Raw genomic sequence first — 11,394 nt, forward strand, 5'->3', positions numbered from 1 at the left:
CAAACGAGCAAATTTTGAGGGAAGAAACAGGAGCGACGCAATGTAGTTTGCGGAGAAGAAAGTTTGGAGAGAAGAAACAGGAGCAAAGCGTAGAGGGTGCAGACACGTAAATATGGAGGGGAGAAGGAACAGGTGCAATGAATGGGTGCAGGGGTCGATGTAAAGAAAAGCTCCCTAACAAGGCCATCCAAAAATAGAAACGCAGAGTTTAAAATTTGGAAGAGATTTGGCATCCATCTAAGTCTGACCCACGGGGCTGCCTCTGGAGGTGGCGGGTGCCCCACTCCTCCCTGGAGCGCCTTCTTCAAGGCTGGGGGAGGGGAGGTTCTGGTGCAGGTTCAGGCTCAAGGCCCTTGCGAGGCCCTCCAGCTCCGAGATTCTGCCCGGCCTCCCCGGCCCGCGGAAGGAAGGGGCCGGGGGTCACTGCTCTCGTTCCGGGCCCCCTCCTCCGGGCTGCGGGGACTCGGGAGGGCGGGGTTTGGGGGGGCGTCTCCTCCTCACCCTGGGTCAGGCTCCCGACTCAGCGATTGGTCGATGACCTCTTCGGAGGCCGGCATCGGGCCGATCCCAGCACAGCGGCGGAAGAAGCCTCAGCAGCTGCGTGTTACTGCCATATGTTGGGGCGCTCCAGCTGCGCGGGAGACATGACCACAGCCCAAGAGGCCCTGACCTGGAGGGGAGGAGAGGAAGGAGGGGGGGGAAGGGAGGGAAAGGAAGGGAGAGGAGGAAGGCGGGAGGAGGGTTGGCCAGGAAAGGGCGAGGAAAGCTCAAGCTTGAGGCGGGGCGAGCGCGGGTGAGCCCAGCGTTCCCATGACAACGAATCCCTCCGCTGCCTGGGATCCCCGCCCCCACGGCGTTCGAGCTCCTTCCGTATCGCTTCTTTACCGTTTCCGCCTCGCGCCTTTGTGTGGCGCGTGATGACGAAATGACGCATGCGTACGGCCGAGGAGGAGGGGCCCTGGTATATAAATTCAAGCCCAAGCATTCTCGACCCGGGAGTTGCGCGGACCGCCGAGTGGAGGTTGTCAGTATCTTGACACAGACCAGGTCATTGCGACGTGCAGCGAGCACGAAGGCCGGACACCATGTCGCGCTACGGGCGGTACGGAGGAGGTAGGAGGCCGGAGAGGGAAGCGAGGGACGGGGGATGGGACGCATCACGGGCCAGGCAGTGGGACCCGAGGCGGGCTCAGGTTGGCGGCTGTTGGGAGACGGTTGTTCCTCGTGCGTAATGGCGGACCTCGTCTTGGCGCCACACGGAGCCATAGTGGGGGGGTGGGGGGAGGGGTCGGGGAAGGGGAGCCGTCGAAGGAAAACATCTCCGCGCGGCCCTCTTCATGTGGGAGGGGATTCGAGGGGCTCCCGCGTTCCGCGACGGTGGGGCGGGCCGCTGCAGCAGACCTTGCTGACCTTTTCCTGGCCGCTCCCCCCGCTTTCGCGCCGTTGGCGGCGGGAGAAGGTGGCTGCCATTTTGCGCACGTTGCCCGTCGCCGTGGCGCAGGACCTGGGGCCTTCACCCCTCCCCTCCCCCCAAGCTGCCCTGCTTGCAGCCCCCCGCGCCCCAGACCGCGTTGGGGCCTGCGGCGAGCCAGCGGTGCATGTTGACTGCAGCTGCAGCCGCTACCAGGAATTGCGGTGTGGGAGTTAGGGAAGTCCCCTGCGATCCCGGCCCGGAGGCCGCCTCTCCCCCAAAGCTTGTTTGTGGCCTCGATCTGGAAGGGTGCCTGCCGCGGCAGGCGGGCCCTGGGCCCAGAGGTGGCTCCGGGCCCTGCCTCGGGCCTCTGCCGCCCCGGAGCCGGCTCCGGCCCTTGGGCCCTTGCCCCCTTACCCCCCCACCGAGGGTGGGTTAAAGCTTCCATTCCCCTTCTTTGGGCTGAAGGTGGGTGGAGCTCCGGGAACTGGGGGCTCCTCCCTATCTTTGTGCTGGAGCTCGCCGAATGTGGTTTCTGGGAAGTAATAACCACGCTTAATTGAGTTGCCAGAAAGGACAAAAGAAAGTATTGACACACTTGAAGCAATAGAGTTTAAAAAAAGAAAAAAGCTAAAATGCTGTACAAATAACTTTTAAAAATTCGAAATCTGTTTTGTCATGTTGGAACCATGCTTATATCACCTTTGCCATCATGGTGTGGATCAACTTTAAATTGGATTGAGGTATTCTTCCTAATGAAGAATACCTCATGTGGAATCTTCTTTTTTGTTTCTTCTAACAGAGACCAAAGTATACGTTGGCAACCTGGGAACTGGTGCCGGCAAAGGAGAATTAGAAAGAGCATTTAGTTACTATGGGCCCTTAAGAACTGTATGGATTGCCAGAAATCCTCCAGGATTTGCATTTGTGGAATTTGAAGATCCAAGAGATGCAGAAGATGCAGTTCGAGGACTAGATGGAAAGTACGTATGAAACTTTAGTGTCTCAGAGTCATCATAGTAGTCTGGAGAACAAATACATTAGGATGTACTTATATTTTTAATATAGTATGCATTTATCCGATTTTGCAGGGTGATTTGTGGCTCTCGGGTAAGAGTCGAATTGTCAACAGGAATGCCCCGAAGATCCAGATATGATAGACCACCTGCTCGTCGCCCATTTGATCCTAATGATAGATGTTATGAGTGTGGGGAGAAAGGTCATTATGCTTATGATTGTCATCGCTACAGCCGTCGAAGGAGAAGCAGGTATTTATTTGGAAAAAAAGGAGCGGTTGGTATATAATGGTTAATCATGTAATTCTTTTGTTAGCAAAGAAGAAAATACTATTTTTTTCTATAAACTTTTTATGTGTTAATTGTCAGGTGTATTTTACAGTTTGTGTTTAATTTTAAAAAATGTTAATATATTAATAATCAACCTGGTCAAAACCTTTCAGGTTTCTTCGTTTGAGTCAGTCGCCTTGATTCAGAATGTCACGAGCCTTAAGATATCATGCTGAGGCGCCTTGCAAATCCGACAATTAAGATCCTCCTAGACCTTGAGGTGATCAGCATAAGAGGCCAGATCCCCTCGAGCCATCTACACCTAGCTTCACTTTATTCTTTAAAGGGCAGAAAATTTGAGACGGTGATCGCCGTAACAGTAAATTTGGCTTTCAATTGGGGCCCCCCTCCGGTTTAGAAAGAGGAACACCAGATTGACCACATTCCCACCTAGAAAAATCTTCTTGCGTCAATCAAGCCTCACCTGGCTCATTTGGCTGTCAGTTTGATCGTCGTTAGATTGAAGAAAACTTCTAGATGCAGCGATCGGCTATAGATACTTCTAGATCGTCTAGATCTGCTAGACCTTGGGCCAAAGAGGGTCGACCTGCAAACTTGCAAGGTTTATTTTAAATACACATTATAGTGTTTTATATTATGTAATTCTGAAATGTAATTCAGCTTTTAACAAATCTTTTCTAGGTAGTAAAAAAAAAAATACTCGACAATTAATAGGCCCTGAGTTTATTTCCAACTGACAGACACTGTTTTAAATAGTTGTCTGAAATTTGATTTCAGCAGAGGTACACAAACAGTAGTAAAAAATGGAATTTTTAAATCTAACACTTGTTTTCTCTAACTTGAAAATAGGTCACGATCTCGATCTCACTCAAGGTCCAGAGGAAGGAGATATTCTCGCTCACGGAGCAGAAGCCGTGGGAGGAGGTAGGCTCTTGTTTCTGTTTTTCAAAAAATGTTTCATTATGAAAACGATATTTATTTCTTGCAGTGGTTGACTTTGACTTATGAAAATTTCCTCCTCTTTTGCAGGTCAAGATCTGCATCTCCTCGAAGGTCAAGATCTGCATCTCTTCGTAGATCTAGGTCTGCTTCAATCCGATCTCGATCTGGTTCTTTAAAAAGATCGAGGTATTTCCAGTATGTTGAATTTTCTTATGTTTAACTAGATAAAAACTGTGTCCTTTGGGAATTTAAATGGTCCCATCTTGCTTGATCTTGATTTAAAAAATAGGAAGGAAAGTGAGTTAGTTGTAGGATCATAAATGTAGAATCAGAACTTCAAATCCTAAAGGATCATCCAGGCCTTGCAGCAGAGCCAGGAATGGAATTCCACGTTCTCTGATTCAAAATCCAGTGTTTTGTTATTTTTTTCCCCAGTGTACTCTATACTGTCTTCACTCTGTTCCTTACTGGGGAAATCTGATTTCCCCCTCAATACTAAACTTAGAGTACTCTTTTTTTTTTTTTTTAATTTATCAACAATCACTTCTATAAGCTTTTGAGTTGTAAAATTTTTTCTTCTCCCCTCTTGCATCCCCAAGACGGCCTGCAATCTGATGTAGACTATATGTATATATTTCTAGTAAACATTTTCACATTAGTGATTAAACTTAGAGTGCTTTATAAAGGAGAACTGTGTTTGTGATATCATTGTCAGAGAATTCCAAAAGGATGAAATTCTGCCAAAGAAAGTGGTCCTCATAGCCCATGCTCTGAACCCAAAGGTTCATGGTCAGTTCTCCATGATGAACACACTTTCTTGCTGAGCTTTATATTTAGTTTCAGTTTTCCTCTCCCCATGGATACTTCTTAGTTGAAAAGGTCATTAGGATCATGCCCACAGCAAAGAGGTACCATATACTTTTCTGCCCCTGGGCAGCTTTGGCTAAGCTGTGTTGTACAGCTTACTCTTCAGTGGACAACCCTGAAGAGAAAGGGGCATGAAGCTTAAGTTACACAAAGTCTTGTTAATGGTGGGAATTTTGTAGAAGCATGCCTTGGAAGAAAAGACTGAGAAATCTGTGGAGGCAGTGTGAGCGACGTATTTTGGAGTGTTTGGGGTTTTAAGAGTCATGTGACCTTTGGAGGCTTAACTCTACTGTTTAATATCTTCAGACCTTGGGCAGGTCTCCTATAAAATTTATAAAGTCTCCTTTGAGCTCCAAATTTTTGTTGGAAAGACAAACTCAGTTTGAGGAAGATGAAACAAAGATATGCTATGTTTCCCCTAGTCAGTGAACCTTAGCATAGCAGAAATATTTTTGACAATTTATTAGGCATTGAACGTATAAGAAAGAAAACTAGAAATATTGATAGATATGCTAATCTTTGGAGGTTGATATATGATCATTCTTTGCCTACTTAGAAAAATTTCCTTGGTCTTGTTACTAGGCCAGTTTATTCATACATGAGTCTTGATCTGTTTTTAAACTATTAAGCTGATGGTGGAAATCTGATAATTTATGTTCATTCTATAAAGTGTATAAACTGACCATTTAGCCAAGGATGAAATCCCTGGTTTTCCTCAATATGGCTTTCTCAGTAGTGCATTGTTCAGGTACTCTAGTCATTTCAAGTCTTAAACAACTGGTCTTGGTTGAGGGGACCTACTTGTAGATTTGTGTTAACACCTACTGTCCATCTGGCTTATCCCTATTTGGAAGATTTGAAACATATTATCTTGTTAACCTTATTTCATTTTTTTTCCCCACTCCACCAAGATCATCACGCTCAAGATCCAGATCCAGGTCTCTTTCAAGACCAAGAAGCAGGTAGGATAAATTTTAATACGTTGTTTTTAATAACTCCAAGCTCCAAAGAGCTCAAAGTGCTTTGAATGAAATTCATGAAACTTAACATACTTGGAAGACCCAGGAGTTAAATAGAAAATCTGACATTTGGTACTTTACCAAATGTTTGAATGGAATTACTCTAGATTTGAAGGATATTGACAGAATTGGTATGCCACTGCTTAAAAAGGATTCATGGTTTCTCTTGGGTCTGAATCCTTTTTTAATTATTTTATTCAAAGAGATTATTTTGAATTCTGTATTCTAAATCATAAATCATCTTTAGAAGTTGTAGTTGAACTAAGCTGTCATGTTGAGGACATATTTGTTCTTGTTGGGTGCAAAAATCAATTGAAAATGTTATAGGTTAGCAGAATAAAGTCTTAGCTATCATTTCTAATGATTAGTTTGATGATGTAGAATGTCAGGTTTTATTTTTAGTCATGGGTTAACTTGAATATATATCTGGGCTCTGATTTCTTGAACTCATGGCTTTCAATTTCCCGAGTCTCGTATATACCATGATGGACTTAGTCCCTTAATGGGTCACATTTTGTTGTACATTGCATGGTATGCTATTAGAAAAGGACTAGTAAGTACCCTTTTTTTAATAAAATTTCATATGTTTTGACAGCCGATCAAAGTCCAGATCACCATCTCCAAAGAGAAGGTAAGTTGAATTTTTCTTTTTCAAACTATGGCTGATAATATTTGCCATATTAGAGTTGTTGTTTTAAGTGTTCTTTAAGAGGCTTTTCTTCATATGCTATGCAGTGAGCTCTTTGGAAAATTGGTGCTATAATACTGTGTGTGTGTGTGTGTGTGTGTGTGTGTACACACACCTATATATAGTCCTAGATCCAGTACAGATTTTATTTAAAATTGTACTCAAAAGTCTTTGAAATGATTTATAGCTAGGTCTTGATTAGTGCAAATAATGAATCCTCTGAAATGGTCCTGGTATTTGAATTCACGCTGTATATTTCCATTGGACTGGAATCAGTGAATATAAATTTATTTATTGCGTTTTGCATAATTAATAACTTTAGGTAGTGCAGATTTGATTGAATGCATGGGACCACTTCAGGGGATTCATTATACTTGTATTAATTAAGATCTAGATGTACATACAGGCAAGTTTTGAATACAACACGTAAGTAAATTTTGATGGAATGGGATATGTAGTTTAGTCTAAGTCAAGCTTCTGACTACCATCATACTTTTATAGTATCTGGTAAGTAGTCAGAACTAATAATCATATAAAAGAAAGATTGATTAAGAAAGAAAAAACCTTAATTAGTGGACAAAATAATACAGTTGCTTTAGCAAATTTAAATTTATAAAAACATAAGAGTTACGTGCATAAATAGGACTCTAGCCACCTGCTGCTAATAGAATTTATATAGGTCATTCATGAGACTGGGGTGACCTAGCAATCAATACTGTAATTTGGCAAGATGAGTAATAAGTTGCTAATCTTAGTACTTACTGCTTTGTATTTTTTTTAAGTTTATATTATCTTAACATTTCTCGATTTTCATTTTTTAACCATATATAGCTTTTGTACATGGCACAGGAGGCAGTAGACTTAATTGGACTAATTTTTAGCTTAAAAGAAGTCAGGGATTGGGAGGGCATATAGAGTATTTTGTTTGATTTTTGTCTTGATAACCTCAATAATTAATCTCTTTCTTTATTTTAGCCGTTCACCTTCTGGAAGTCCTCGTAGGAGTGCAAGTCCTGAAAGAATGGACTGAAATGAAAAAAATTTAACCTTTTAGGAAGAAAGTTATTTTGTTTACATTATTATAAGGGATTTTGTGATGTCTGTTCAATGTAAGTGTAACCTAGAAGGCTATTTGAACCATCTAATAATCAGAATGGATCTGGATATTTTAAGAGCTCTGTAAATTTACATCAGTAGAGTAGTGTAAATTTTTTTTTTGTTGTATGTATTAACATCTTATGATCTGAAAATGGAATTTTTTTTTATTGGCACATTTAAGAATAAAAATGTGTTTCTAACTAGACTTCTGATTTGTGGTCACTACTGTTAAAATTTGGCTTGGGCAAGTCTCAAGCATAGAGAGCTTGTTAGGCCTGTTCAGGGTCAGTATCTGGATGTGGCTAGAAGGTGATAAAAAGTAGTCAAGTTGAATGCACTCATGAAATCTTTCATATGTTTGGATAGTTTCTTAACTGTTATTTGGGGCATTGAAAAAAAACCTACTTTTTGATAGTAGATAAATTTGGAAGTAGTTATGTTTTAGAGAGTTAACCTCATTTTTTCTTTTTAATAACTGCCTGTTATTTGTGGCAGACTCAAATGCCCTATGAAATTACCATCACCAAGGGACCATAATTCATTAAATTGGCATGACAATTGGACAGAGCTTGAAGTAAGTTTTGGGAAGTGCTGAAGGGTCCATGACAAGTAATATATAATAGCACAAATTTTACTTTTGGACAGCTGTTGTGTCGTAGCTAAAAATAATGCAATAAGAGCATTATAGGCAAGTTGTCATCAGACAAGTACTAATGAGTGTTGAAAAAGTCAGCATTCGGGAATATATTGCTCACTACTGTGCAATTGTTTTTAGTAATATATACATTTTAGTATTAAGTTAAATTGTTTGAAGATGCCAAAAATGAGTGCATGTTGTTTTTTTTTCTTTTTTAAAGAATTGCTTGGATTGAGGAGAAAGATAAATGTAAAAAAATTTTATTTTTTTTTTTTTTGCAAAATTATTTTCCCAGCCTAAGCACGTTTTACATCTTCCATGTCTTTAAAATTCTGCCGAAACTTCATCCCACTTGATCCCCCAACAGACAGGGCAGATTTTGCCAGGCTGGTGCAGAGTATTTAAATTTGTTGATTTATAAAACAAACTAAAATGTGGTTTGTACGCCAACAGTACATTTACATTGTTAGCTCTTGGTTTGCCTCATCTCTTGATGAACTTAAATTTTTAATGAAGACTAATAACGGTCCCCATACTTTAGAATAGTAGTATTACAATATCATTTCACCAAAAGGCACAAATGATCTATTGAAAGATATTTGTTTGCCAGTTAGCCTAGCTTTCGTGCAAAAAGCTTAACTTTCAAGGGCCATGTTTTGCCAGTGCACCTGGTACTGACTTCTGCCATAAGTTTAAATATATCAGGTAGTAATAGTAATTGGCCACAAATGAGTTTATTTGGTAATTTTTGAATGCTTTGACATACCTAAGAGCCATTTTTTTTATATGCTAAGGTTATTTGAAGAAACCTTTTTGTTAAGGGATTTGAATATTGAATGAGCAGTATGATTTGGTATAGAAACCACCTACGGTGTACAGGTTTATCTGTTGCATTTTATCAGCTTTAACTGTTCTGTACTATATTAAGGCAAATTTACTTTACAATAAATCTGCAGAGATTAAAAAAGCAAATTAGTACTGTGTTCTTTATGAATTTTTAATGATGGAATTTATTTGGAAACCACCCAGCTATGAAAATTAGTCCATGGGACTTGACTAATTTTTTTAGGTGGTGTTTCTCTGATGTGGGGATGAAGAGTGTTAGTTAAGTACTGTTGTTTCCAAATGGTGAATAGAATTCTACTTGGGGTATGGCCACAGAACTGGAAGGGAGGTGGTGGAAATATTTATCATGTCGTTGCCTTATAGATTTGGTTGAACATATTTTAAGCTCCTGCCAGCTATGCTTCAAGCTTTCCAAAGCTGTGCCCTGAATTGCCACATTTTGTCAGGGTGGGTGGGGGGTGTGTATGAAGCAATCAAATTTTTTTTTAAAGATAATAGCATTTATTATACGCTTGCTATGTGCCAGGCACTGTGCTATACACTTTGCAAATCACCTGTTTTATCCTTAAAAACTTGGAGGTACATGCTGTTACTCCCATTTCACAGATGAGACTGAGGCAAACAGGTAAAGTGACTTGCTACAGGTCACACAGCTAGTCAAGGCCAGATTTGAACTCGGGTCCTTTCTGACTCTAGGCCCAACTGTCAGCAAAGCAGGTATTTATTATCCTGCCACAGCTCAAACTGTTAATGCCAGCCAAATCAAATCTTTCTGAACTGAGCCAGAGTGCCATCTCAACTCCATTTGACCCTCTATCCAAAGTTGTTTGTTGTTAACTTTTTTTCCCAATTTGAGGGTAAATTAGCTCCACCCCCCTTTTTAAAGGTCCTTGTGATTTTTCTTAAACAGAAAGCAAGTGATCAAATTCACAAACAACAATCATTTACACTTAGAAAAAAAAGCAAACACTGCTAAGGCCTAATGACAGTGGGAGTGGAAATTGGGATGGATACAAGTATTTCAGAGGTTGAAATAATGAGATTTGGAGGAGGGAGGGAGAGGGAAGAGTTGAACCTGAGTGACCAGGTAGTGCCATTGACAGAAAGAAGGGGATCAACACAAAAGGCAGGTTTTGGAAGAGAATTAATTCTGTTTTTGTGAGTTTGAAAGATCAGTAGGGTCCAAATGGAGTTACTCAATAAACAGGAAAAAAGACCTGTTAGGAAGAGTTTAGGAGTGGAGATAGAGAGTTGGGGGTCATCTGAATGGAGAGGATAATTGAAGCCATAAAAGTGAATCGGATCATCAAAGGGTAGTGTAAAGTAGGCCTGCACGACGTACAGCCCATGGGCTGTGACCTGCCAAAGGATTTTGGGCGGCCTGCAAAAAATGTTACCACTGCCACACTCTCTCCTGTCTTGTCACATGACCAGCAGCAACCAACTATCATCAGTCTGTCTCTAGGCTGACCTATGGGCAACCCAAAGAAGTTTATCCTATTTTAATTTTGGCCCCTACTACTGCCAAGTTGTGCATGTCTGGTGTAAAGAGAAGAGGAAGAAGAACAAGCCTAGAAAAGAAGACAAATATCATTCAGGGCAAGAGAGCACCAGAGAGTGATAAATGAGATCAAATGAAATATTTGATGAGAGTTTGGCACTTAGTAGGAGCTTTGTTCCTTTCCTCTTTGATAATGGTAAAAATAATGGAAAGGGAGGAGTGCATGTAAAGAATGAGAGAAGGGATGGTCAACTTTCAACTTTACAGAAAGGTTAAGCAGCACAAGGGCTAAGAAAAGGCCATTGAATTTGCCAATGAACTTGGTAGTGACCTTGTAAAGAGGACTTTCAGTAAAGTAATAGGGGAAGAAGCAAGATTACAAGGGGGCAAAAAAAAAAAATTAATGGAAGGTGAGGAAGCAAAGGCAGCAAAGAGGAGTCAGTATTAATATATTCTTTTTAGAAGTTTAGCAGTGAAGGAACAGAAAAAAGAAACGAGAGCTTGAACAGATATACTAGGGGCAAGGAAATGGTTTTTTGGTTTGTTTTTGTGGAATGGGGTGGGTGGGTAGTATAAGAGAGACTTCTCATGTAGAAAAGGGAGAAGTAACCAATAGGAAATCCCAATATTGCCATAGCATCCATGAAATATCAGAAGACCAGTAGCCTTCAAAGTAGGTGCGCTTGAATAAACCAAGCATAACTTTAAGGGGTAGGGGATATTTTACATGTATGACCCCGAGGGAAAATCAAAGAGTGGAAAGATTCCATCCACCCTCCCTGTTGGAGCCAATCTCAGGGCTTATCTCCAGCTATTATCGCTCAACACTCCTACATTTTACCCCTTCCTGATTCTGGACTCCCGTGGCTACATGAGTTTCCAACCTTTTCCCTTCTGCTGATAAGCCTTTCAAAATGCTTATAAGTCGATTGCCATCTGGCCATGAATTCTCCTTGTCACTGGTATATTCACATCTTGCCTCCAGATCGATTTTGGCTGTGGCCAGGCTGTGGGCTCTGTGCAAACAGGCAGAGTAGCTAGTTAAAAGAGCATGACCCCTATGAAAATCCCCTTCTCC

At 41.4% G+C, this 11,394-nt stretch overlaps 1 protein-coding gene across 2 annotated transcripts; it reads left to right on the forward strand.

The window, feature by feature from the left end:
• Positions 1–970: 970 nt before the first annotated feature.
• SRSF7 (serine and arginine rich splicing factor 7) lies at positions 971–7,537 on the forward strand. 2 transcript variants are annotated; one of them, XM_027865435.1, is made up of 8 exons: positions 971–1,113; positions 2,214–2,394; positions 2,503–2,679; positions 3,568–3,642; positions 3,748–3,846; positions 5,439–5,489; positions 6,142–6,177; positions 7,210–7,537. In XM_027865435.1, exons 1-8 carry the CDS (start codon positions 1,086–1,088, stop codon positions 7,262–7,264), a joined length of 702 nt encoding a protein of 233 aa, XP_027721236.1. In that variant the 5' UTR covers positions 971–1,085; the 3' UTR covers positions 7,265–7,537. The 2 variants fall into 2 exon arrangements, with proteins under 2 accessions (XP_027721236.1, XP_027721235.1); XM_027865434.1 differs by having other exon boundaries at positions 972–1,113; positions 3,748–3,855.
• Positions 7,538–11,394: the final 3,857 nt, after the last annotated feature.

This window comes from Vombatus ursinus, unplaced genomic scaffold (genome assembly GCF_900497805.2).
Source record: "Vombatus ursinus unplaced genomic scaffold, bare-nosed wombat genome assembly UNPS02014778.1, whole genome shotgun sequence".
In the NCBI taxonomy this organism is placed as follows: domain Eukaryota; kingdom Metazoa; phylum Chordata; class Mammalia; order Diprotodontia; family Vombatidae; genus Vombatus; species Vombatus ursinus.

Coding starts and splice junctions, on each gene's coding strand:
- SRSF7 (XM_027865434.1), top strand. CDS start 1,086: ATGTCGCGCTACGGGCGGTACGGAGGAG. Junction 2,680..3,567: donor AGCCGTCGAAGGAGAAGCAG/GTATTTATTTGG, acceptor ACTTGAAAATAG/GTCACGATCTCGATCTCACT. Junction 3,856..5,438: donor AAAAGATCGAGGTATTTCCA/GTATGTTGAATT, acceptor CACTCCACCAAG/ATCATCACGCTCAAGATCCA.